Source organism: Mastacembelus armatus, chromosome 2, assembly GCF_900324485.2.
Source record: "Mastacembelus armatus chromosome 2, fMasArm1.2, whole genome shotgun sequence".
NCBI classification, from domain to species: Eukaryota; Metazoa; Chordata; class Actinopteri; order Synbranchiformes; family Mastacembelidae; genus Mastacembelus; species Mastacembelus armatus.
In genome coordinates, this window is record NC_046634.1 from 2,986,315 (window position 1) to 3,014,134 (window position 27,820).

General features: G+C 40.5%; 3 protein-coding genes across 6 annotated transcripts; 1 reads left to right on the plus strand and 2 right to left on the minus strand.

The window, feature by feature from the left end:
- Positions 1 to 3,804: 3,804 nt before the first annotated feature.
- On the minus strand, positions 3,805 to 10,867 carry txndc16 (thioredoxin domain containing 16). Of its 4 annotated transcripts, XM_026301787.1 has the most exons (21): positions 10,545 to 10,867; positions 10,320 to 10,397; positions 9,947 to 10,125; positions 9,702 to 9,784; positions 9,499 to 9,572; positions 9,194 to 9,268; positions 8,964 to 9,085; positions 8,717 to 8,807; positions 8,305 to 8,464; positions 7,968 to 8,137; positions 7,626 to 7,686; positions 7,414 to 7,540; positions 7,186 to 7,332; positions 6,936 to 6,995; positions 6,500 to 6,704; positions 6,190 to 6,326; positions 5,882 to 5,966; positions 5,282 to 5,423; positions 4,779 to 4,966; positions 4,427 to 4,617; positions 3,805 to 4,135 (listed from the first exon to the last, which is right to left on the minus strand). In XM_026301787.1, the coding sequence occupies exons 3-21, from the start codon at positions 10,098 to 10,100 to the stop codon at positions 3,927 to 3,929; spliced, it is 2,481 nt and encodes an 826-aa protein (XP_026157572.1). In that variant the 5' UTR covers positions 10,101 to 10,125; positions 10,320 to 10,397; positions 10,545 to 10,867; the 3' UTR covers positions 3,805 to 3,926. The 4 variants fall into 4 exon arrangements, with proteins under 4 accessions (XP_026157572.1, XP_026157573.1, XP_026157571.1 ...); XM_026301788.1 differs by lacking the exon at positions 10,320 to 10,397; XM_026301786.2 differs by having other exon boundaries at positions 10,320 to 10,866.
- A 542-nt stretch (positions 10,868 to 11,409) lies between these two features.
- On the plus strand, positions 11,410 to 18,825 carry gpr137c (G protein-coupled receptor 137c). Its single transcript, XM_026301796.1, has 8 exons — positions 11,410 to 12,054; positions 15,132 to 15,181; positions 15,516 to 15,623; positions 15,746 to 15,884; positions 16,136 to 16,285; positions 16,569 to 16,694; positions 16,794 to 16,918; positions 17,077 to 18,825. The coding sequence occupies exons 1-8, from the start codon at positions 11,680 to 11,682 to the stop codon at positions 17,354 to 17,356; spliced, it is 1,353 nt and encodes a 450-aa protein (XP_026157581.1). The 5' UTR covers positions 11,410 to 11,679; the 3' UTR covers positions 17,357 to 18,825.
- Positions 18,826 to 19,905: 1,080 nt separating this feature from the next.
- On the minus strand, positions 19,906 to 25,974 carry acp2 (acid phosphatase 2, lysosomal). The gene is made up of 13 exons (XM_026301798.2): positions 25,691 to 25,974; positions 24,247 to 24,342; positions 23,927 to 24,013; positions 23,590 to 23,650; positions 23,400 to 23,491; positions 23,216 to 23,314; positions 22,923 to 23,012; positions 22,351 to 22,434; positions 22,193 to 22,241; positions 21,988 to 22,076; positions 21,692 to 21,798; positions 21,354 to 21,529; positions 19,906 to 21,266 (listed from the first exon to the last, which is right to left on the minus strand). The coding sequence occupies exons 1-13, from the start codon at positions 25,766 to 25,768 to the stop codon at positions 21,121 to 21,123; spliced, it is 1,254 nt and encodes a 417-aa protein (XP_026157583.1). The 5' UTR covers positions 25,769 to 25,974; the 3' UTR covers positions 19,906 to 21,120.
- Between the last annotated feature and the right edge of the window lie 1,846 nt (positions 25,975 to 27,820).

The window sequence follows — 27,820 nt, forward strand, 5'->3', positions numbered from 1 at the left end:
ATTATTATTATTATTATTAACATGGTGTCATGTTGCTCTGATTGCAATCAACACATCAACCACCTGCTGAGCTGAATCAGATGAATCCTAATGCATCTTAGCTTGTTTACAAAGGTAAACATTAGCTTCTACTAAAAGATGCTTTACAATTGCCTCACTAATTAAACACACTGGCTTTGCTATGTGATGCAACACATGCTCAAACCTAATCGATCTGAAATTATATGAAAAAAAATCCCTAGAAAGCTTTGGAGCTGTAAGATGAACAAGAGCTGAGTGTTGCTATGACGAGGCTAAAAACAGTACGCTATAAAAACATATGAAGAAAAAAAAAACTGCATTCAGTTAGCATGTAGTATTAGATGATACTTGTCTTGAGCTACTGTACAGTATCAGTCTGAATGTTATTCTCCAGCAGGTTACAGGGTCACATCCGACTCGGTGAAATTGAGAATACATCAGACTGAAGTCTCGTCTTATTTTGACTCATCGAGATCCCCAGAGAGGACAGAGCGACAGGAAGTGGCCAAACGTCAAGATTGAGCCAATAACTCTAACATTAACATTCATGTAACTGTTCACGCACTCATGCATTTGTCATATTTACTCTGGATTTTCTGACGACCACTAATTTTCCCACAGATCAAAAAATGTATACTGTATATGTTTCCACCCACTGATTTTACTAAAGGTGATAACTGGATTCTGTGGTTCCCAAACACAGAATGCCATTTTATTAAACGCTTAGACATTGCAGATGCTGATACTAGCTTCAAATCACCTCAAGACGCCTTTAGTCCACTAGAGATGGGATGATTTTTATTTTTACAGAATTAATTCCAATTTTTCTGGTAAAGTACCAGATCACTGGAAAGTACATAACAGAACAAAAAGATTAAAGGGATTGCTGGAGACTTGCACTCTGGAATCTGTCACTAACAAAAACTCTCACCTTTTCCTGCCAACTCAGCTTTTGTGTTACCCAACAAGCTGTCTGCAATCAAAATGAAAACATACAGCACTTCACACAGTTTCACAGACTCAGTACTGTGAGGCAACGCTTGTTTTAAGCATCTAATATTACTGCATACATGACTCAACAGCCACTAGAGATACTGGTTCTTCCAGTTTTCATAACATATTAACTTTACATAACCTACAGCTTCATATTATGGAGACAAGAAAGTTTTACTTTTTTGTTTAATTGCTTTACTTACAACTGTTACCTGCACAAACTTCCCAGCCTTTGTCAGAAGCCAAACAGATCTGCAGCCACTGAGCTAAAGAAAAAAATATATAATTCAGTACTTGGTGAAATTTGGCCAAGAGCAAACTAAACTCTGTTGCATGCCATCATGCAGAAAGCCAGTCTGGCGTTAGCAGTGAAATGCTGTGTCTTTATGAGAACACAGATTAAGGAACCTCCCGTAGGAGTTTCAGTATAATTATGGTTAAGAATTTGATATTCCCAGACAGATAAGGGTCACAGATACACTCCAAATGTATTCCCAACATAATTTTGTATTTCTGTAACGGATGGCCTGGATCATTGACCTACATACCAACACAGACATGAGAGATGCACGTAGATTTGGTAGGATCAACCACTTGATTTGGCTTGATTACATTTCCACCAACACACACAAACAAGCTTCTATGAACTATGTTCTGTGAACACAGAGGTGTATTTATTTTTACAGTGTATTTCCAGGCACAATAAGTCCAGACAGGAACCTCCCAAACAAAAATTATGTCATCATGGTTCTGCCTCCCCATCACTGCATCTTTGCATTTTTACACACACGTCTGTGTGTTATTATGCAATCATGCCCCTATGGCTGCCTACACTTACCTTGTAATGGAGCCAGATTCCTCTTCCACATGCCTGCATGTGTGCAGACCTGCTCGTGTTACATTCAAACTCCTGCACTGCAGCTGAAACCCGTCATTGCGGTTTGTGCAACATCTGAAACCATTTCAAAAGAATACAGATTATGTAAATGTGGCCTTTTGATTAACTACCATAATCAACCTTCATTTACCTTATTTTTAAGGTAAACATTTGATATCTTTTCTCTGTTCTATTGTAAATAAAAATTTTGGCTTTATGATTATTTGTAAATCATTGCATTCTGTTTTTATCTGTTTTATTTTGCACCGCATCCCAACTTCTTTGGAATTGGGGTTGTACATTGGAAATCCTCTCCAAAAGCAGACACTTTACTGTGAAATCCATCTGCTGACACTGTATAAACACAGAAACTGGCCTGGCCTTAGCTTTTAATCATCACTGATAGACAAATTTGTTGTTAAACTTCTTTCTCACATAAAGTGTCAGGGTCAGATTGTGATCCACTATCTCAGGGGCCACACTGAGATTCCTTCAGTCTTTTCACAATATTATGTACTGTAGATAACGAAGGACCTAAATATAATGCATATAATGTAATTTATAGTCATATAATAATACATGTATTGTTTTTAATTATTGCCAAATATCTGACAAAGTACATATTATAACCTAATATGAGCCAGAAACCAGCGACCAAAACTGAAAGAGTTAATTTCACTCACGTTATTTGACGTCCACGTCCATTTTCTCTTCTTGAGTTTTAGTATCCATGGTGACGGGTCCTCATCATCTCTGTGCCCGCGAGCCGACCCACTAACCCTAAAGTCTCAAACGTTATTTTAAATAAAACTACATTTTCTTTGTTGTTTAACTTAACGAGCTTCGCACTTCAGTGTCTTCGGTGTCATAAGCTAATTTCTAATTAACTTCACCTGGCTTCTTTTACAGACTTCGGTAAATTTCGGCAGACTTCGGAAAACTTACGTTTTAGCTAGTTTACGTGCTGTCACATGTATTCAGACTTTGTATTATTACACAATATTATCTGTACAATTATTTACATCATTTTATTGCAATCTATGTTATTTAGTTGTATATTTTCTGTATGTCTAATGCTATGATAATCCAAGTCCTTCCTGCAAATCCCAATCCAGGGGCCCTTCAGACCCCTTTAAACTGAGACTGAATTTATTCAGACAACTCGAAGTCCCAGAAACCCCATCTGAAACCACTGTAATAATTAGACCAATCAAACAAACTTATGCCACTTCTTCCTTTGTTCTTCATCTCGCCTGCTGGGAAAAATGACACAGCCATGTCATGATGCCATTGTCATTATGGTACAGGAGGTGGAATGATGGGAACAGTAACCACGGAATAACTTTTAAGACATTTCCAGGATATGGATAGCCTTCACCTAGTCAGTGTTATTTCCACACATCCTGTGTTTTCACAAGAGGGTATGCAGATGTGGTAACAGTTCTGATCATTTGACTGATCAGAACCTTAGAAAGGCTAACGGGAAGTGAAAAACTCTGCCTTTAAAGATTAAAAAGTGGAAAAGTCTTTTTGACATGGCAGCTTAAATATTCACAGTCCCAGCTGCAGATTTCTTTCATCTGCAGAAGACAAACAGCTGCAGTAACACAGAGCAGCTGTAGATTGTTGAGAGTAGAAGAAAGTGGAGGGAGTGCAGGCGGGTGAATTACATTGAATCCTATTGTTTCTAACTGGTACTTTTTTTATTTGTGGTTTAAGAGGCCTCTGACAGGTCCAAACTTAGTGCAGGAAATCTGATACAGAAAGCATACACATCAGAATATTGTGTCCATGAAGTTAGAGAAAATTCACAGTTCCTGTCGTTGCTCCCACCTTTGAATATATGTGTTAATATACAACACAATGTTTGCTTTTGCTAAATCGTTTGTAATCTGTCAATAAAAAATATAACATTTAATAATCCACTTTTATTAGAAAAACAGCAGAATACAAATAAAAAAAAAGAAAAGCTTGGATCAATACACAATGAGGTTATATCAGTGGCTCAGTGTCATTTTGCTCCCACACTGCTCTGTTACAGTTCATAGTGAGCGTCAGGAACAGGAGCAGTGGAGGAGGACTCGGTCGTGTCTACCAACACATGATCTTTCACATTCACCTCTTGTCCTTCCTCGTCTTCCTCAGGTGGTTGCTGCTGGGCAGAGTTGGGTTCCTGCATGTCCATGAATTTCAAGAAGTCATAGAACTCGACAGCAGGAGGCCAGCTATCCTCCCCCAGCATCCCTGTAGAGACAGGCAGCACGAAGATATATACAGCAATTACAGGCAAACAAAACTACAAAGTACATCGTAATGTCTAACCGCCATTCGATTGTGTCATTACATTCAGTCTAGTATTGAAATAATGTCTCTGGCTCCTGTAATTGGATATGGATGAGCAGACCAGCCAGAGGTGGGAAGATAACTAATACAATCAGTCCAATACAGTCAGAAAATATAAAACACCAGGTATATTTTCATTAGGTGTTAAAGTCTCCTGAAACCTAAACCTATCCAGCACCACATCCTGCTTACCTGCCGGCAACTCAGTGCCATCCTCAATCCTCTGCAGCCACTGCAGGACAGATGAGGCTGCTATGGGGGTTATGGGGGGGTACTGATAGACTTCATCTCCAGAGGGCAAATGTGTGAGGACCAGAGCAGGGAGGGGGGGCATTGAACCCAGGTATGACCCCAGGACAGACATACCAGCTGGAGTACGGCCACTGCAACACAAACCAACAAAACATCTCTCCTAATTAATAAGAACATATTAGAATAAGGAGAGTATGAAAAGAACAAAATTAAGAAGAGAATCAAGACCTAGTAGGGTCAGTCCAAACATGACAACTCAAGCAGTGGCTGATAATATGATTGATGTACATACAGGTGGATCCAGCAGGCCAGAAATCGCTCCATCAAGTCTCCTCCCAACTCCAGCACATGTCTCATCTCCTCCACCAGCACCTGGTTCTGCCTCTGCCCGATCTCATCCTCCTCCTCTCCTACAAAGAGGAGGAGTAGGGCTTTACCCAGAGAGAGGAAGGATGGCAGGTTTTCCACCGTCAGTTCAGGCTGGAGATACAACAGGAGGCATCAGGAGACATATTATTAGTGGAAAACACTACAAAAATGCTTAAAATGAGCTTTGAATTTGTCTTGTTGAGTAACACCCACATTAAAGATTTTTTGCTTCAGCTCATTTCATTTGTTTACATGAACAAAACTGAATCCACATGTGGTGCTTGTTATATGTGACATACTGTAAAATGACTCCAGCTGGGCCATGGGAATTTTGAAATTTGGCTGCATCACATTACTCGTTAAACAGAATCAGTAGTGAAAGTTTTTTTTTTTTGGTATTTCTCTTTTTAAAAATGGCTGCTTTACCACTGAATGGAGCAGAGCAGTGTTAATGTGTGACAGCAGCACTTTAACAGATGAGGACACAGGCAGTGCAGTGGGATGAGTGTCTGTTCTCCAAGATGGAAACACCAACACAGCAGGAAGGTCCACTGTGTGGTCTGCAGCCCTGCACAACCAACACATATAACACACAAACATTGCACACACAATACATATACACACACACATTAAGGGTTACACCTTCAACTAATTTAAGCCTTTAAACTGATGCAGGAATATTTACTTTTTTTTTTTTTTTTTTTTAAATGTAACCACAAATTGACTGACGTCTCCTCTTAATACCTGACTAGATGTTAACCATCTCTGATGTGCTGCTTAGGTTTCCTGTGGGAATTCTACTCTTATAGTTGGATTGTTCTAAATAAGCAAAATGTGCATAGACAAATCAGAAAATTCCCCATTTGTCCTTTTGTTCTATTATTTGCAGACAAAAGTATTTGGAAGAAATGTAAGGAAATGACAACTTTAAACCCAGATGGCGCAAAATGACAGAGGCACGTAAATGTGATCGTCAGGCAGACGACCCTGACACAGGAATGACCAGACTGAATTGTGAGCTGTTACCACTTCTCTGCCAGCCCTTCTGTCAGCAGTCCAGTCAGCACCCCTCCTCTCAGTGCTTTTGCTGCCTCAGTAAACACCGGCATGCCTGGCAAAGCAGAGGAGCTCATCATATGGTGGACAGTAACATCACATGATGTGCACACTTCATGAAATGATTAGGATCATAAAACAGACACCCTCTGATTCTGCCTCGATTTTACTTGTTAAATCCATATAAAAGTAAACTGAATTTCATACATTTTCTTAATTATAAAATGTTGTATTGTTAGTCCAGGGGTCATAGTCCCCACATAATTACAGCCTCCTACCTGCGTGTGTGGGCGTTTTAAACAGTCCCAGTGCTCTGTCAGGCCTATAGCCTGCCAGCTCACGATGAGGCACCTCCTGAAGAAAAGCTGTCACTTCCTCCTGGGTGGACATTAGCACGGGAGCAGCTACACGGCACCTTGTTAAAGAATAGTCAAATTGATAACTATGTGGAATACTGGTTATTTGTTGATCCTAATGTTGCACTGGATTAGAAGAACACTTAAGAGAAAGTAATGGATATAATTTGATATAATTACACTCCTGATGAGACATGCTCAGTTCTGTGTTACTCCTAAAAAAGCTTCTCACAGCATAATGAAGCGATGCAGTGCCTCGCTACCCAGCATGCCTCTGTAGTGCTGCACTGACTGCTGAGGGCAGAACACCAAGATGCTGGGGAATGCTGTGATTGGCTGAAATGGGACTGGGTCTGGGGTGCCGGGCTGAGCAGCACAGAGGTCAGTCCACTCTCCACAGTCGACAGCACTCATCTGGACATCGTTGACCCCTGAGTCTGAAGAGGTTTATTAATCAGTAACACATCAGCATCACATCACTTAAACCTAATTTGATAATGCCTTCGCTTATCCTTTAAAATCATTTGAGATACTCAACCACAATGTCCATCAGTCTTACATATGAAGAGATACTTACATAAATATATAATCACACCCATTATACCCAGTGTCAGATTCTAAAAACTCCAGCTGTAAAGATATTGCTCATGTTCTGTCCTCCTGTTTACCTGAAAGTCTCTCTGCCACTTCAGTGAAAGAGCTGAGAATAGTCATTGAAACAGCATCCCCTAGTGGTGAAAAAAAGAAACTACAATTAACTCTGCTCGCATTTATTAGTTTTAAAAGACAATAATTTGCTTTTTGCTCAACAGATTTTTTTTTCTTTACAGAACTGAAAATAAACAGCAGCAAAGGGCAGCAGGTTTTCAACAGACAAATACCAAAGTCACTAAGGGGCTTCACAGAAGGGACTCTTACATTTGAGGTAGAAGAGCACCACCGTCAGGCTGCTTTGTGCTACCGCAGTGTGGAAGTTATCAGAGGTTAGTTGAGTAATTGAATCCAAGTCCAGCGAGTTGCCTCGGTTTTCATAGACAGACACAGCAACTTCATCATCCAGGTTTCCTGGAGACACAGAGAAACACAGATATATTTTCTCCCTCTATTGTTACTGTTCAATTCATCTTTATTTTAGCATCACTTTACCAAAATCCTCCTCCTCGTCCTCCAATCCCTCATCCTCATCCTCCTCTTCCTCCTCTTTCTCTTGATTTATAAAGAGTCCCAGGACCTCATCGAGGTTGTGCAAGGTCAAATACTTCACCTCTAAACTCTTGAAGGACACACACAAAAAAGTAAAATACACATGGGTAAAACTAACAAGTAACTTAGTTTCATCAGCTTCATCACCATCATACCTTCTCAGGCAGCCTGTAGGCAACGTTATATTCATCAGGGGTTTTCACTCCAGCACTCTGCCTGATAACACACAATCACATGCACACATTCACTGTATTAAAAGTATATACAAACCGCTTGACTAAAAAAACAAAGTTGGTTAAAAAAAATAAATAAATAAAAATTAGAGATGCTGGACATGCCAAATAGAATAAAACTGAAAGCTGTAACAAGGTTCAATTCAACATGGATTTACATCAAGAATAGTCTGTGCTCCACCAGCTGCACAGAAAACAACATACCACTATTCTTCAGTGTGTATCCATGCTCATACATATACAGGATATGTATGTCTTCCACACCTGTGTACGAGCAGCAGCAGGGCTAGGCCACGAAGCCTCCACGCCAGAGTGGTGGCCGTGTCCAGGTCCAGGTGCTCAGTTGCAGGATGAGAGAACAGGAAGACCTGGGGTATCTGCTGGTAAGGGAACTGTGGGGGCTCGACCATGGAGGGGTCATCATATACTTCAGACTGGCAGTGGAGAGACAAATAGTCCAAGTCCAGCGAATTAATAGCCGATTTTCAATTTTCCCTTCTAGACATGTTTTTGACTTGTGCTACAACATTAGACAAATCAATTAAATGTCACTTCAGTGTTCAGTACTGCACAGTGCCTGCTATATTTCCATCTAATTTACCACTAGCGGAGCCTCCATGAGCTGCAGAAAGGAGTGGAGGCTGAGAGTGGACAGGGATTTCCTCATGGGGGTCAAAGGGCAGCGCTGAGAGGTCATCGGGCTCGTGAATCCACTACAGTGGAGAAACCACACTCCAGACGCATGTGACGACTCATTTACACTACAGAAGAAACGGAGATGGAGGGACACACTAAATACTAACTTTCTACAAAAATATTTTCCTCGCCACCTCAGAATGTTTCAGGCAGCACCAAATAAAAAGAGTAACCGACTGCCCTAACATGTTTTAGGTTAATGACCACAATTCAGTGTTTCACAACCACAATTATAAAACACAATCTGTGAATTTCAAGGCTGCAGCAGAAGATTAACATCAGAGAACAGGCAATAAAAGTAAAGAAAAAGTACCTACCCTAATTGTTTCAAGACTGGTCCTCCTGTTATGAGGATGAACTGGTATTTGGATCCATACACATAGGCTGTTTCCATCATCGATCTGTGCTCTTCAGTAACACGATAAACACAAACAGCGCAATTCATTTGTAGAGTTAATCAAATATTAGGGACATTTTGTTAAACTACAGCTTAGAGTCACACAGAACCAGGTTAACATTTGCTGACTCCTGACTTAACATCCACCCTGTCCTCCTTGCTCATACCTTGTGTCCCCAGACTGCGGACATAACCCAGCACAATATCCTTCTTCCCTCTGGCTGCTTTCTCCATGGCCAAGAGGTCAGTGTCTGTATGGACGTACTTGACCTCCTCACGCAGAATAGCACTGGAAGAGACAAGAGATAGAAGAGACTATTTTCAGAGACAGGGACTGAAAATAAAGCGTCACACAGGTGTGCAGGATTGTGTGGATTCTGTAGTGTTGCTTACTTACAACAGGACTTCAGATACAATGGAGTTGACATCAAACACAGTGTCCAAATCCAAACCCAAGAACTCCTTGCCACCCCTGACAAACATGAGCAGAGGGAAATATAAAAATACTAACAGTCCAGCAATACACTCTGGCCTCATGAAGGAGACAATGTTCAGTTTTTGTTCAAACTGTTTTTGAGAGGTGATGATTCAACTGTAAGATATTTTTGTAGGATATAGTTTGAGCTGTTGTTATATTCTCTTTGGGTATTGTTGTATTTTGTGACTAACCACTGAGAAAGACATCTCATCTATACCACCTACCTGAACAAAAAAGCTGTGTGCAGTAGCTTTTCATCTGTGCAGTATGTGTGAACCAGCTCTTTATTACAATTGACCTCAACAACAAAAAACAAAACAAAAAAAACAAATGTAGTGATTTTAATTAAGAAAAACATAAAAACATAAGCTCTAAAATCAGCTTCTTTGACAGATGGAGCACACAGCACAGATGGGGCTATAGCTACCTTGCCAACCAGTACCCCATAATCCTGGAGAGCTTCAGCAGACTTCTCCAACTCCACCAAGAACAAAGAGATGGTGAGAGATACTGCAGAGAAGGGCAGAGACACACACCGTTATCCTTCATATGTGAGATAGGAAGCGTTAAATACCAGATATTCAATGATATATATATTCCACTAACAGCCACATGTGTGATGCTTCTGACGAGCTTAAAAGACTGAGTTGTACTACAAAGTGAACAGTCTACCTTTATATTCAAAATAGATAAACATCATCTTCCCAGAATACAATTTCTCATAGAAATCCGCAGCTGTGCATTCAATTAGGTGTGATGTGTTGGCCTTCTCTGTGCATCCTCCAGAGCTCGCCCACAGCAGAACAGCTATACATGCCCACATCATGGTCAGCTGGCTCTTGTTGTGCTCTCTGTGGGGAAACAACATGCACTATTAGCATTATTTCAGACCTGTACTGTGTATTGGTACTGTGTTCTATGTATAGGATCCAATGATACTTAAAGTCCTTAAAATCCTATTCAGGTACTTAAAAGTGGACCTGAATAGGAGCAAAGGAGCAAGTAGTGACAACAAACATGCCAGTTACTGTAAATACTGTATTACCTGTGAAAGTCGAGGGAGGATTAAGGTACAATTTTTGTTTTTCCAAGGGCCAAAATGTTAGAAACCACAGTTGTTACACTGGTAAACCAAGATAACGACATTATGACACCAAACACACTCAGCACACGTTAGTTTTATTAGCTAGGTTTGTTAGCTAACGTTAGCTATTAATGGATGCCCGCCCAAAGCTTTATATAACTGACGTTAGCTAACGTCGACCCCTACGTTTAGAAGATACATGTCGGCAAGTGTCCGGGGGACGTGTAGACCACTGACAAAACCCATTCGGAATCTAAAATGCAAAATAAACATTAAAAATCTGTCTTAAAATAATGATGCTCCTTCTGCAGCGACACCGTCAATTCACGCTACTGGACTGACAACGATATTTCCCGTTTCCACTGCAAAATAAAATCCTTACTTGACTAACGTGTTGCCTTGTCAAGTTTCTGAGCTTTTCAACTCTCCTACTTCGTCAAGCACGTAAGTTATTCTGTAATATTCTCCTATTCAAAATACAACTGTTCTATACCTAAACCTATTTTCTTCCTAAACATTGTTTCCTACGTTTCAATTTGATAGGCTTTTATTGTGAAGGCAGCACCTCTTTCCCACGCATGCTGCTGCTTCTGCTGATGACGCTATTTTCATGAACGGCGCCCACTGCTTCTTTAAACCAATCAGAGCAGGGAATCGTTTCGACTTGCTTAACTGACCAATCACAGGTGGGTTGACGGTAGGCACCTCGACAGCTGACATCATCATAAACCAATGAGGTGAGAAAGCTGTAGAGGCTGGGCTGGAGGATTAGCCAATGAAGTGTTCCACTGCAGACGTGGGCGTGAGGACGTCTTTCGCTTGGAAGACTGAGCTCGGAAAGTGGCTGCAGTCGGTGGCTCTTGGGTAAGTTGTCTCATATGTGTGTTGTATCCTAGTGTTGAGCCAAGATGGCGTCCATCGAAGCCCCAGTTTCCGCTGTACTTGAGAGCAAGGGGGCGGGTTTAAAACTGCATCACAGCTGATCTGGAGGTTTGTTCCCCCGTCAAGTTGTTTTTTGCAGTGAGCAGCTTTGCAGAGACTCAGAGGGGAACCTCTCTTGTTTTCTTTCTCTTGTTATTTTTAACCCAGCGTGTTTTTTTTTTTAACTAGACTCCGTTTTTTTCCAGCCCCATGTCGGATTTAAACCCCAGCGCAGTTGCATTATGCCACTTCTTTTCAGATTAAACTGCTTTTATCGCAATTTTTCACCCGAACACCTTCGTCTTTTTGTCATCCACAGTGAATTTAGTTCAGCTCTGACCCACTTCTAGTGGTTTAGCCTTCACACCATCCCATGCGTTAGGGTAAAACGCCAGTGGAGATGTTTTCGTTAGGAGAGGAGGTTAATCCCCATTTGTTTACCTCACTGAAGGAGTCCCCTGGAGCTGCAATCTCCCCAACACTGGAGCTCAGTCTAACTACCATCTACACCGTCCTCTACTCATGCCTGTTTGCTTTCGTTTACCTGCAGCTCTGGCTCATTTTGCACTACGGACACAAGCGCTTCAGCTACCAGAGTGTGTTTTTGTTTCTGTGTTTGCTGTGGGCAGCGCTGAGAACGACCCTCTTCTCTTTCTACTTTAAAAATGTGGTGCAGGCCAACCAGCTGCAGCCTCTGGCCTACTGGCTGCTCTACTGCTGCCCCGTGTGTCTGCAGTTTTTCACCCTCTGTCTGCTCAACCTCTACTTCACACAGGTAGGACTGCACCCTGAGCATGTGAGTGTGCGTGTGAGAATTAGTTTGGAGTTTTAAAAATTCAGAGTGAGAACGTTTTGGCCTGTCACAGCTTCATTAGATGGTGTTGAATACTTGGTTTTTAGGGTTGTGGTCACAGTTTGGGACTAGGAAATGCAAGTGCAGATGTGTGCGTGTGTGTGTGCGCGCGCTTGAGAGGATGTGCAGTGCGTGTGAATGCAGTGCGCGCGCACGTGTGCCCTAATTTCACAAAATAGCTGACAGTGCACTTTTGTGCTCATTGTATTCATTTTCCTTCACTTGTAGGTCACAGTTTAAGTTCATATAAGCAAATGGTGTTCTGTTGACTAGACTGGACAACTCCTATTAATCCAAGGTCCTCAATTCCTGGCACCTATATCGAACAACCCCCCTGGGCAAAAACTCTCCAAGGATTCTTATGCAACTCTAGTTGAATAATGCTCTGACAAGTCGTTGCTGTATCTGTTTTGCGCTTGCACTAAACAAACACCAACTTTCTTCTACAGCGCCTGTTTGGCCCAGGCTCATTCGACGTGTCTGGTAAAATTGGACCTGAAACAAGCAGTCAGTCATCAGAACATTAATAATCAGCTATTCTGATAATAGATTTAATGTTTGTATTTTTAGGTGTACGAACTTGTGTTTTCATAGTTTTCTTATAGATCAAACAACCTTTAGGTTGTCAGGCATGACCAGCATTTTGAAGAGGTCATCATAGGCTCTTGTTATTTTCTGATGTTTTATAGAATGATTGATTAATTGAGACCATATTAATGGAGCAGATTAATGGGTCATGAAAATCACTGTATTGTAGCCAGAACTGGGATGTTCAAAGTTGCTTTACAGATTATCTGTTTTTGAACGTTGAACTCAATTTTTTTCCTGTATGACTTCTCTGATAACAGCAATACACTGCAAAACGTATTTGCAGCACATGTTTTCTCTTATTCAAATGGGTAAATGTGGTCACTGTGGTCACCATTTCCCTACAAGCTCCATAGTGGAGTGGGTTGGCTGACTTGAAGCAGCTTTTGATTTGAAAGCTCTGCAAATTGACTCAGCTCATGTCCCGCGGTGAGAAATTTCAAGAACTCTGGCTAAAAGCCTGTGTTGCATTAAGTTCCAGCCTCCATTGATGTTCCCTATTCAATAAGAAGACGAGACTGAAGCAAATGGCCCTGTCAGTGGCATGTCGTCACAGACTGCATGTGTGAAAGAAAGGGAGGGACACAGTTGGTCAGCCACAGTTTTTTTAACACCTGCTCTCTCCATATGTCAAAGAGCTGTTGCTTTCCTTTTCAACAGCAAACGCACTCATCAGTGGAGTTTACTCACTGCTTCAAAGGAAAACACCATGTCTCTTAAGGTGTGAGCAGAAAGGAAGCTGGTCCAACTGGCTGAATAGACCTATGGTGTCATGTGACTAAAACCCATCAGCTGATCTGTGACTAGTGAGATGCATACAAAACTACTCTCACTTTGAATAAAACAAGTAGCAGTGTCTACTTGTTTTGCAGTTTGTTACTTTGCATTAAAAAGGCAGCACTGACTGGCCTCACATGTCTGTCACTTTTTTTCCTTCTTTCCAGCATCACTAAAACGACGCTCTGCTGAACCTTCATCATAAGTTTAAAAATATGCATTTCCATTTATATTACCATGTGACTGGCCACCTCTGTGAACACACGTTTCCTGCCTGTGGTTTTTATGTCTGGCATGGTCAGACCTGAGAATATACTTTTCAGATAATTATCACCTACAAGATTGAGGCTGTTTTAGCTGATTGTTTTGTTTTTGGCCTGTAAGTTTAGTGTATTACATCTCCTCACAAGATGGTTGTCATCAATGCCCAGGAGGAGCTAATCCGACATCAAAAATAAAGCCAGGCATCCTAAATATTTAAAAAATAAAAGAATGGAGTCTCACTAGTCAACAGTGTACTCTATTCACAGGTTTTGCATTAGTTGTATATTGTATCATTGCTGTGTTTAAAAAGAACACAAGCCAAAATGGTTGGGAACCACTATCTCAAACTGTAATTAATTTATGAGCAGGAATGACAGAATGTACTGCATTTTAATTAATTTAGTGGTAACAGGAAGTGCCCTCATTGACTGAAGTGTATGAAGCATCTTGACCTATAATTTGTATCAAGAAGCTAAACCTGGATTGTTCTGTATTACGTCTATCACTAAACTGCCTGCACACAGTGAAACAGTGAAGTCGCTGAGAGTATATGATATAATATCATGCTACTGTGACACATTCTGGTGTCTGACACACATACATGTGTGGAAATACTTGGCATGATCTGTGATTTACTTCCCCTTATTATATTTTAGTAACTGGCTTCCACAGAAAAAAAGATAATTATAATGATGAGGTAAAAATCGAAATCTAAAAAAATCTCACCCTTTTCTGAGGAAAAAGCATTGTAGCTGCATTTTCCATAGATGTTTGAGGTACATACATAAAATAAGCAACTTGGCAGTGCTGGCTGGTTGCTGCATTTCTGGGTTACAAATTACCTCCTTCTGGCCTACATTCTCTTACAAAAGGCTGTTTGTGTGAGAATGTAGGTATGTACTTGTGCGTCTAAACTGAATGTTGACAGTGTTGAGCAACATTCAGGACCTTATGGCCATTGCATTTATAACATAATATCAAGATAAATGACGACTATGACTTTTGATCAGACTGGTCAAAGATAATACTGTTTATGTCTGTCTATAGCCCTTAATAAGTCAATAAACTACGTTTTGCTACATGTCTTTTGAAAAGTCATGCCAGGTGAGGCGTGAACTGGACCAGTGCAGGCTGGTTTGTATACTTTTACTTGTGCACAGTTGAGATGTTTTTTAAGGTCACTGCTGATAACATGTGGACACAGGCAGCTGGTAGTTAAAATGTAGTTTGTGAATTCACTAAATTGAGCATATGAGTTGTTAAATAATATGAAAAATAGTCTCCAGGTGATTCCAAATGGAAAGTAAAACAAGAGTAACAGTATTGAAGTAATATTATATAGTAATACTATGACTCTTTTCTTCATATAGGTGATGTTTAAGGCTAAAGCCAAGTATTCCCCTGAGCTCAGCAAATATAAGTAAGTCTATTACTGTATCAACTGTGCTGTTTTTTTTTTTGTTTTTTTTTTACTCATTTCACAGTTTGAAAATATTCTGAACAGTCAAAATCCCCATGTAGTATTCTTTATGCATCAATTCAAAATATGGCTGCATAATTTTAATAAACAATCATCTTTCTTCTTCTCCACAACTAGACTCTTGTTCTCTTTCTTATCCTTTCTCCCCCCACACACAGTTGGTTTGTTGCTTCGGCAGAATAACATGCATTTGAATTAGTTGTTGTTTATGAATAAAGTTTTTGGCCATCCTCTTACTGCCTGCCTTTTCCTCTCTCTCTCTCTCTCTGCCTAGGGTTCCTCTGCGTCTGTTCTTCCTGTGTCTGAGTATATTTTTCTTGGTGGTGAATTTAACATGTGCACTGTTAGTGCAAGGAGCTCTGGAGCGCTCCGAGTCACCAAGGTAAGCCGAAATACCATTAATACTTCATTTTGTCCTTACATAATAATGGGACCTTTAGTGCCCACAGAACAGTTTTTTGAATGATGCTAAAGTTTTGAAGTTAATAACCTTGATGTCTCCAGTGATGGTGGTATCAGACATGCAGTCCTGGCCCGGGTCCTGATCAACGACAGTCTGTTTGTCCTGTGTGCTGTGTCTCTGGCTGTCTGCATCTTCAAGATCGCCAAGATGTCCTCTGCCAATGTTTACCTTGAGTCTAAGGTAGAAGTGAGAACATAATTCAAAAATTGTGCTTATTTTAGACTGTGTGTTTTGTTTTTTTTCAGGCAAGTTCTCATTAGCCCATTATTTCTGGATTTAGTAGCATCAGTGTGAGCTTTCTACTGTTTGTCATCAAAATATACCTTAAGAGATCTGACTCGTAAGGGTGGTCCATATCTGTCATTCCCTCATAGGCCAGTAGCTGATAAATCAGCATATCCTGTAATAAACAGAGTTAACTCCTCCTCCAGGGAACATCAGTTTGCCAAGCGACAGCCATAGGGGCCGTGGTGATTCTCCTCTACACATCCAGAGCCTGTTACAACCTGGTGGTAGTGGCCCTGTCCCCACAGGACAGACTCAGTCCCTTCAACTATGGCTGGTACAGTGTTTCTGATCAGGTAATGCACCAAGTGTGTTGAGTTATAGATGGAAACTTTAATTTAGCCAGCAACCCTGTGTGCATGTGTGTGTGAGCAGACCATTTTGGGAGATATGGGAATGTAATGCTCAGTGGGGTAAGGGGCTTTGTTTGGCTATAAATAACTGTTTGTGTATGTCTGTGTGTCCTGACCTACTTCGGGGCCCAGGCCTTGAGATGGATGGCCCACTTGAAAGGGCTCCAGTGTGTGTTTGTGTTTGTCAGACATGATACACACCAGTGCACGTTTGTGTGTGCTACAGGCTGACGTGCAGGAGATCAGTGGTGAAGCCTACATTGTGTTCGGGATCATTCTGTTCTTCTGGGAGCTGCTACCTACCAGCTTAGTTGTGATTTTCTTCAGAGTCCAGAGACCGAACCAAAACCTGGTAAAACACAAATAATGATCACTAATCTGTCGATCTGAGCTCTGAACTGTCTCAAATGCTGTAAAGCAAGATGATGCTTGAGCATCTGTATCACCTCAGGCTCCGGGAGGGATGATCAACAGCCACAGTTTCAGCTCCAGAGCTTATTTCTTCGACAACCCTCGACGGTACGATAGTGATGACGACCTTTCCAGAAGTGTTAACAGTAGAACTGATCGGACCAGGTGGGCGCACATATGCACAAATACAGTCTGTTTTTTTAAAGTATCAGCTGTGTTGTAAGCACACTGAAAAACCAATACGCTGACTGCTCCCTGTCTTTTCCTTATCCTCTCCCTCTTTCCCCCTCTTCAACTCCTCTCCTCACCTTCCAACCTGTCAGTCTCCTCTCCACCACTCCCCAGCAGGGTACATCTAGCTGGTACGGCTCCATCCAACGTAATGGGACCTTGACAGCAGGCGTCGCGTCTGCCCAGCAACCACCAACTTCCACAGCCCCTCTCCTCTTTGCCTATGGAAACATCCAGAGTCACCACCACCACCACCACAACTACTACTCCACCCCGCAGAACAACTACCACCATCATCACAGTAACTACTACTCCACACCACAGAATTACTACTGCGGTTCGCAAACATATTTCTGCACCCCACAGAATTAAGCATATGGTCGAAAAAGACTGATATCTAGTGGTTGCCTTGGAGCACTAATATGGCTAATACACCTAAAATTCAAAAGACCAAACTTTTTCTCTTTAATGTTTTGGTCATGTTATAATTCTTGAGACTGGAATCATCAGGGACCAGACAATCATCATTCTCATCATCCTTTTTTTTTTTTCCTTTCACTGTACATTTTATTTAGTTGCTTTTCTGTGGAGAGTAGCCTACAGTTCTGTGCACAGGCAGGAGCATATGAGTTGTGTGAATTAATGTTAAAGGGCATTTAACAATGTTTCTCACATTTTAGATCTGAATACACTACAACAGGAATTAGCTCTTGCTAATTTGCCATTGGCTTATAGTCAGTGCTAACATTTAACTTTAACTCATTTAAATTCTGAGATGCCGCAAAACCGAATTTGCATTCATCAGCCTTTGTAATATTTCCATCACTTTGTGTAATCACATTAGTGCTGATTTTTCTTTCAGATTTTTATTCCACAAATTTCATCCATATCACAAAACATGTAATATATGTAATTTATATGTAGCTGCCGTATGAGTGTTAATGTCAGTTTGATTAAGAAAAGCCTGGTCCCACATGTCACTGCTGTTGGATAAAAGTATTTAACAGCCAGATCCAGGCTTTCTTACATACAATAAACATAAAACCAGAATGCCCAAATTCTATCACATTTCAACTGCAAACAGTGTCAAGTCGGTGGATGTTGTGGGACAGAAACACAGCATTAAGGTAACATCACAGTAAGTACGTTAAACTCAACAATGGAGCAGAAATCAGCCTTAGATTTGTTTAACAGAGTGGAAGGATCTCTGTAACACGTTTGACCAAAAAGTCCTCATTGTAATCTGATCCTTTGTGAGCTGTGAGGCAACAATTTGCACTTAGAAGGAGTTCGCCTTTAGAGAAAAAGGCTTCGGGGTATGAATGTAGAATTTCATCTCCCACCTTATTTAATGTATTTTCCTCAACAATCGATATTCTATATGTTAATATTTATCCTTTGAAAAAGGAAATATCAACGTGCCATCACATGTTGTCATATCTAATAGTTTCATTCCTTAAGGAAAATATTTTTGCACAAGAAATGGTCGGATGATGTATGTTTTTAATTGTGTGATTCCAAGTTAATCGATTAATGATCTATGTGTGTTAAGTAACATTTGAAAATGTGTGTGATCTTAGTTTTTTTTGTTTTTAAAGTTTAGTATGCTTTTTATACATTATTTTTCTATGTTACACTGATTATTACTGTAACGGATTATATGGATTTTTCACTTTTCATTTCTCATTGTTACACGATTACACAAATTTACGTTAAACGTTTCTGAATCTCACCACAGACTGCAGACAGTAAGCAACGTTTCACTGTACAGGGACAATTTTGTATGTGACCTAATTCTTAGACCAAAATCAGTGTATCTGTGCTAATTAAGTTTGTCAGGACTGAGGGGGGAAAAAAAGTATGGTACTTTAATAAAACCTTAGTTGTGATTATGCTCAGTCTGTATATGACTATGTAAACATTTAACTTCATATTAGAAAACAAACAAAAAAAAAGAGCAACATTGCAGCTCATGGGTTCACCATGAAGACCAAGAACTGCTAAAGTCATTTAAGCTGAAATACATCACTGCTCATGCTTTCTATCACTTGCATCAGGAATTTTAAAGTTTAAAACACAAGAATGTAAAGTTCTCAGTCTTGGATCCAGCTGTTTGCCTAGTTCAGATAAATTAACATCTGCGGTGCATGCTTTTGCATCAGAGAGCAAAAACTCTGTCATATTTTTTTTTTTCCAAGGTGATATTATTTGTGTAAAATTGTCAGTTCTGAAATGGCAGTGATATTTTATGTTATGGGTTGTTTTATCTATGGCCATATTGAATGTAACCTATTGTGCAACAGATCACTAACATTGTATGCAAGAAAAGCACTACCATGTTTAAATAAAGGCCTACTGCACTGTTTTTAAAGACAATAGTGAACCAGAATGCTCATGACTCATCTATAAAAGTGTAACTCTACTGAACCTGCTGAGTGTCTATAAGTGAACCCTCAAAAGCTCACTAGGAATAAACATGCACATATATATCTACAAGTTCAGGACACACAAAAACTCAATACGCACGGATTTTGGAAATTTCCACGTGGTCTTTTAACGTCATCACAAACAGCTTTAAAGTAATTTTCCTGCGGCTGAAACGTGTTAAGGGGTCTGAAGACCTTCTGAAGCCACTGTAGTTTGAGTATAATTTTAAGTGTAAAAACTCTGAGACAGTTCCACAAGCAGGAATACTGGTTTCCATGCAGGTTTTGTGTGTGTGATATTTGTAGTGCCTTCCCCCACACTGTACCTACAGTGTTTTGTTTAAATATTAAAAACTGTTCTTTACTTACACCTGCTAGCGCCCAACACATCGCTGCGTACCTGCAAACATCTGTAATTAGTAACCATTTAAATCTACTAATGAAAGACAATGAATTGTAATGACAATTTAGAATCACACAATAACGACAAATAACTGTGTTGAAAACGGCCACTGTGATCAGTGTTTTATTCATTTAGAAATAATAACATGTCCATGTTAGAAGTGACCCAATAAGATGATGACTTCAATGTGCAGATGTATTTACAGTCTACAATCTGGATCCCTGCAGTGTCATGGGTTTACACTTATTTGTGATATTACTCAAAAACAGGGTTTTTTAACTGACTTGTTAAAAAGGCAATGATTCAAAAACTCCAATGTGTTTCCACAGTTCCCAACACAATTTTAAAAAATTAAAAAAAGAAGCTGAATAAACTGATGCGAGCTACTGTATCTCCTTTGCTTGGTTTCCCTTTACTAGGAGGTTAAAAGTCAGGTTCAGCTAAGCCACCACCAATCGGCTGTTTTACTACCTTGCTAAAGACACCACCCTGCAACACACCCAAAAAAGTTCAATTTAAAAAAAGGACTTGCATAAAAATGTGTTTTACATTACATCAGGAAAAAAAAAGCCATAATTACAAGCATTTAAGGCATCTCGGTCATTAGGCATCAGTCAACATACACAGTACACCCACTTACTGTACACAACAATACACACACTGATGTCCAGAGCACATATGTGCATGTATAAATTAATATGGACAGCTACACACCCATACAAAACAAATGTAGCCTTGTCCATTTAAAAAAATCGGATCACATGAGTAACTAGTGAAACTAGACCAGTTCTTTAGCTAATTAGGTTTCAATGAAATCCGTGTCTTTAGTCTAATCACTCTTATATGGTCTGCTTTAAAAAAAAAAAAAAAAACCTCCTTGGGTAAGAACATGATGTTAAACACTAAAAAATAAAAATGAGTTAATTATCACATAATTTAAAATCATTAGTTTCTCACTTCTCATTAAAAAACTGATTCAAAGTCAAACACATATTTTTAAAATCATTACCTTATTTGGTTGGTTGGACATTAGACCAGGTGGGAACAGAGCAGTAACTTATGTTTTCTTGGACCCTCTGCCAGTGTCTCACACACCAGACTGCTCCACCCTAAAATCTCCACTCCTTCTCTTTGACCAGGTCCACTTTGGATGGAAATCCCTTGTTGTTAAAAGAAAAAGAAATAATTGCAGGTCCCAAATCAGAGTTGATCATAAAGGTTTCTCAAGAGTTTTAGAGATCATCATCATCACTGCCATCCCAAGTCGTGAGGCTTGTCCGTCTCCATGGAAGGAGTTTGTGCTTCTGTCAGGATTCCTCTGCGACTTCTTGGTTGGTCACATGGTGATATCCCCGGCTGCTGAGTGGTTCCTTCTGCCAGCAGAGAAGGCTGAAGAGGAGCGAGATGAGGAGGAGGAGTAGGGCGCCAGACACTGCCAGAATGATGATCACTTCTGAAGGAAGATGGAGAGGAAAAATGGAGAAAACTGAGCGACGGTGGCAGAATCAATCAGTGGAGTAGGTGTGTGCTAACAGCTCACCTTTATCTGTCCTTTCTGAAGGCACCTGGCACTCTTTGTCCCTGTTGTCTGAGATAGAGAGCTTGGTGATTTTCACAAACTCGTCCAGAGGGCAGTCGAGGGAGCAGCCTGGCAACTGCTGAGGGTACGGCTCCATTGAGCTGTCATTCCGGTACAACAATGACACTGAAACAGAACTGAAAGGACAGTGAGAGGAACAAAGATAATACCAGCGTATTTATAAAACAGTATTCTGTGTGTCAGTACTTTGCTTAAGTGAGTGTTTCCAATACACTGTGTGTGTGTGTGTGTGTGTGTGTGTGTGTGTGTGTGTGTGTGTGTGTGTGTGTGTTTTTTACCCATTGTCATCCCTGTACAGCTCAAATATTTGACAGGAGGCGTATGGTGGCTGTTTTCCATTGAACACGTTCAAACTGGCCTGAAGAGCAGCTACGGTGGTGTCATGCTGTGGAAGGGACACACATTTTTGGGAGACATACTGATCACTAACAAAACTAGAGCCAGGCGGCAGTCAGCTTAGCAAAGCACAAAGACCGCAAACATTTGGAAAACAGCCAGCTGGGCTCCGTCCAAAGATAACAAAATCTGTGGAACAGTAACCCAGAAAAGCAATTCTTTATTTTAAGTAGCTCACCGCTGACAGCATCATCATTTTCAGTCTTTGCTTTGGGTCTATGAGGGCCATCTTTGAAAGGTTCTTGACTATTTCACCCAGAAGGATACCTGAAAGACAGACAGCAGATCTTATTTCCCCCATTTCATTTTTATTTATTCAAAAATGACATGTTTTGTCTTCTAACTTTTCTGTAATGCAAGTCCCCGGTGCTCCACGCACTTACCTCCCTGCAGCCGGCTCTTCTCTTGTTGTTTGTAGACCCCAAATATCAACTGTGAAAATTAGACATCGAATGTCGTCATCACATCACAATATTTTTAACTCCACTATCTGAAAACATCAGGAGAAATCAGATCCCCTGAATGAAACAGTATAGTTTACCTGAAATCCAAAGTCTTTAAGCACTCTGAGCATTTCCATCACATCAGGAGTCACCCAGTCAGGCAGTGTCATGTTGTGACGGGACTGGACACAGTGAGAATTATGAAAACAGGACTGGAAGAAGAATTTCTCAAAAGGCTTTAAAACTTTAATTGAGAACTAATTAACACACTAAAACACATTCACATTCTCATTCTCTCTCTTTGTCTCTCTCTCTCTCCTGTGCTCGTGTGCACTCGTGTGCAGTTGAACTGAAATGCAAGCATTAAACAGAGAGGAAAAAAAAACTGATGTGAAACTGCTACTAGCTGCACAGTCCTGTTCCTCAAAAGAGTCATTTGCCAAAATGTCCATTAATCTGTTGAGTCACGGGCCTAAAACCAACACGTCTCTCCAGCTTGTGAATTGATTCACTATGACATGAAACTGCTCATTAAGTAGATTTAAGTGTAGATTTGGTGATTTAAATCATTTACTTACTTAGAGTCACATCACAAAGCATGGATTTCTTGGTACAGTATGTAATTATAGTCAACTCATCGATTAATTTTTCTGTGCGTGTGTGTTCATACCTCGCAGAAGAGTGTGTCGTACACACTCCAGACGGTTTCCACGGTAGTCTTGTTCAACCCAGTCTTAGTCCTCACCAGCTCTATAACGTCCTGAAGAGAGGAACATAATACGGGCTGCAGTTACAAGCCTAAATCTGCATCGCTCCTTTATAAATCACTAATCATCATTTTTTAAATGATACAACTTTTCACTGTTTTGACTACAAAATAACAGAACCAGGGTCAAAAGATCGAAAACATGAGAACTGCTGAATTTTTACATCATGTAGCTACAGACCTGATCACGCCTGTACCTGGTATGTAGTGGTGACATTAATAAATTCCTCCGTGTGCTCTGTTTCATTCATCAGCTGTTTGTAGCGAGGACAGTCTCCTTGAGGAAATGAGAGAAGCTAAGAAGAGAGAGAGGTCAAAGAGATTTGCAGTGAATCCATTTCAGTGAGGAGCACTTATAAACCAGACATTTTATGCACGTACCCTCTCTTCACTTTGTGGCACGGTGTGAACAGGTATTGGCTGCCACTTCAACTCGGGCCTGAACACCTGCTGACCACTGGGGGGGTAGAGACCTAGATGGCAGGAAGAGACAGATTAACACAGCCTCTTTCAGCCAGCAGTGCTGGTTGAAAGAAGAGAAGTTAGAGAAGGAGGCAGCTACTGGTCAGACCTGCCAGGTTGGCCTCGGCGCTCATCAGGGTGCGGTCATAGTCCGTACTGCGAACTGTGATCTGAGGACAAAGAAGGTGCAGTGAGGGGTGATGGATCTAATTTATTTCACACAGCATTAAAGATGCAATAATCATGAATGGTTTGAAGAGAAGAGTTAATAGTAGACTTTATTAGTTAAATGAAATGCAAAGATACACAGGGCAAAAGGAAACAACTCAAACTTCCAAGAATTCCAGCACTAGTATGAACCCAGCATAACACCAGCGTGACAGGAGGCCCCTTCTCCTAAATATTGATGGGTCATGTGGTCTGAGAGTAAAGACGAGAATCCAAACCTCATGTCTGTCATAGGATTCGTTGAGGAACCCTTTATAACGCTTCCTTAGAAACTGTCCCAGCTCATGGTGCTGCCTCATCCCCTCCTAGAAACACACATGGAGAGGAAAGACATGTGCTGAATAAATACAGTGGGGCATGTTTTCATAATGAGCTGATGTTGATCACCCAGAAAACCATTTGAAATATGAATTTAGTTTGTGCTATTTACAATGGCTGAGATGTAAACAAAAGGGAAATTATTTTCTTGATAAAACAGATATTTAAGAGAATAATATGTATGCAAGATGACATAAGTGCTCCTGCACATTCATGATACCTGTGATAACTGTCCAAAGCCTTGTGGCCAGTCGTTCTCTTGGTATGGGTCAGTAGGATAGGCTTTGATAGGTGATCGGTCACCATGCCGGAACAACTGGACGAGGGAGAAGATGTATCAGGTAACACGCAACTAACAATGGAGCTTTTTTCTACTGCACAACAGCAAAAACACCACATCTGCTGTGGCAAAAGAAAGAGACCAAGCAGCTCCTCTCACACACACTCAAGCCGAAAACCTTTGTCCCGGTTTCATCTGATACCAGGCGCCTGGTGGTTAAGTGTTTGTCAGCCGCTGTCAGCAATCAAGTCAACCAGATAAAACATGTCAATGAAGAAGTCAACAACACAATAGGGCTCAAAGTGATTATAAACAGCAGTATAATCATGTGGGGACTAAACAACTAAGAGGAGTGTGTAAGAGGAGATTTAAAACAGAAGCAACAAAGGCACTGTGTCAAACAAACATCACATAATATGCCTCACATAATATGCTTGATGGGGAGTTTTTCAGGAACTATATTTATGAACTCAGCCCCATGTCTCAAACTTCTTCTTTAGCTGTGAACTGTTGCTGTATAGGCTTAATGGATGCATATGTAACCAGTCCACTCTCTTGCCTCTGCAAGTTTCGATCATTTTGCCACTAAGCAGAAGTTGGGGTTGAGACGAGTCTCACATTATAATGAGCAATCTGTCTATTTGAAGAAAGGATCGTCCCTGTGCGACTAATCCGATGATCCACTAACCAGGAAACAGTTTCTACGAATTAGTGCAATAATAAAAACACCTAACCTTAAATTACCATAGCAGCAGCTGTAGCAACAGTCATCGAAACAACTTTCAGATGAGAAACTCTACAGCGACCTACTGACCTGACACTCTTCTTAGAGCCATGTTAATCAGTGACATGCAAGATAACTGACACTGTGGCTTAAATAACCTGAGTGTCATATAAAAAAAATATTAAAAATGAAAAAGTACTTAGTTTCTTTATGTTTAACGTTGATATTAATAGGTCAGTTCTACAAAATAATAGAATTAAACCAAGAATCTTATTGCAACTCAAACATTATCACCACTCTGCATGTGGACTTTGCACAGAACATTTTCATACTGGTCCCAGCTTAAAGTACCATAAAAAAGAACATACAAAAATAGATTAGTGTGCACTGTAGTCCGGACATGCAATGGCTATAAACCGCCTACCTTCCTGCTGCAGCAGCATATGGCTCATTGTTGCTCTGACCACACCATAACTTGGGTATGGATGCAGTTACTTCACTGGGACATTTGTAATATGTTGAATTTATCAGAAAAGCACAATGATTTCTGCCAGATCTAACTCCACTTCAGACAAATGACAACATGTTGACAGATGAGCAGAGAAAACGCTAAACATGTCGAGCTGAGCCCCGTGTGACGTAAAAAAACCCCCTACTCACCACTGTCACAAACACCAGTTTCCTTTCTGCCGCAGCTTGTCCACACCACATTAGAACAAAAAGCAGCAGGGCAGACATCGTGTTTGTATCCGAGAGCTAACCTGTAGGGACTACACACAGACCAGTTCTGGTGGACTCGGTGTCCTGCCTTGGCGGAAGCTCAGGCTGAATCTGAAACATAGGATGTCCACTCTAATTTTATTAAAAGCTGAAAACCTAGGTGCTCGCAGAGTATTCAAAGTATGGATCTATACGAGATAAAGCGAAAAACGTATTTTTATCCACATTTGCCGTTTTGAATCGTGAAAGGGATATATTTTGTTTTTGGCACGCATTTTATTTTGGAATGAATACGGAAATACGTATTAGCCCCTCCCCCTCACTGTCCAAGAACCTGCAGTTTATCATCTCAACCACAAGAGGTCAGTGGTGCAGTTTGTCTTTGATTCTCATATTTATCATAACACAATCTCCTACCACTCACTGCCAAAACCCAGACAAACTGCTGTTGCTAATATAGCTACTACTACTGACTAATACTTGGTGACTTGAGTTATATCTATTAATACAGGCTGGTCAGAAGTAAAATAAACCCTATGGGAACACATCAGCATGTCGTATCCCATGAAGTGCCTGTGAAACATACAGTAGCAAAACACTATTCCGCATTCAGCATGTTGTTGCCAGGTTATTGTACAGTATGTCTTTGCCAATTAAATGTTAAAAATGATCTCTTTGTTCCTTTCTTTGCCCCAGGCTATTTATATCTGCAGTCAAATATTATGTGTTACTAAATCCTGGTGGAGGTGTTTATGTTTTTTGGACACAGCCCAAATTATAGGTGGCAGTTAATGCTGAGCAAACAAATTAACTCCTGCTGCAAAACCAAACCAAAAATAAATCATCGGCCAAATGTCACAGGCATCAACAGCAGCAATAATAAGAACAATAGTGATTAGAGAGGGGTGGGCTTTCCCTTAATCTGCATCATCTATGTGTTTGTGTAACGGGGCAGATATGCTCATTAAGAAGCCAAACACCCCCCTGTCATTGCTACAGTCTAATTCACCCTGACACCTCAAAGACGGAGGTGTAATCTGCTTGTTGGGGTCTGCCGGTCTGCCCCCACATGGACATGACTAATGATCATGAAGGATCACAGGGAGAATTACTAACATAATTACCCAGATGATCTGATAAACAGATGTCTGCGAGCTTCCTCCTGGCCCTTGACAGCCCGGTGCTGTCGCTCCAAGCACTTGTTGTTCCTCACTGCCTTTTGTGCCTCCTGTTTGTGTCTGATTGTGATCTTGATGAGGAAAGAAAGTTTGTTTTGTTTTTTTTTTGCCTAAATTTTGAAATGAAAGAAGGGAATGAGTCAGTGCAGCCAGATGATGGCAGCATTTTCCACAGCTTTTTTGCTGCACTGAGCCTCTGACACATTCGCTTTAGTCATCTGTGAGATGGCTGTTTTTCATTCAACGTGAACATTTTGTACAGTTTCAGTCAAGTGTAGTATAAGGAATAAGAGACAAACACCAGACAAAACAAGGTGCCCCCCCTTAACCACCTACTATTATTCACTTGCTATTATTATTATTATTATTATTATCATTATTATTATTACTATTATTATTATTATCACACTGAAAAAATACACTTCTGAGATCTAATGAAGATAATTCTCACCAAATGTAGAAGAATAAAAAGGTGAGATACTGAAATAGAAAAGGCAAAGCTCCAGTTGGAGAGGAATACCCACAGGTTTAAAAATAGGCCACAACACTCCTTATATAACAAGTGGGACGTCAGGGTTGTTTACAGTGTTGCTGCCTGATAGATCAGTTGTTACAATCCAACATTAAATGTTGCGCATTTCAAATCCTCATTAATCCAACTGGGCTCAATCGGTATGTGAGTCACTTTAAAAAGGAACCTGTACCAGATTGGAGGTATTAATGTGCTACAGCAAAGCAAAGACGGATGTGTGTTTTCATTTTACAGTCGGATATACACGAATTGCTGTTCTCTAATTGGCTTCTGATCATTTGTTTCGACATGACAGACTGTTGGAGAGGCGGTGGGCGGGGTTTTCCTGCAGTCAATCATTAAATCAGCCAATAGGCAGCG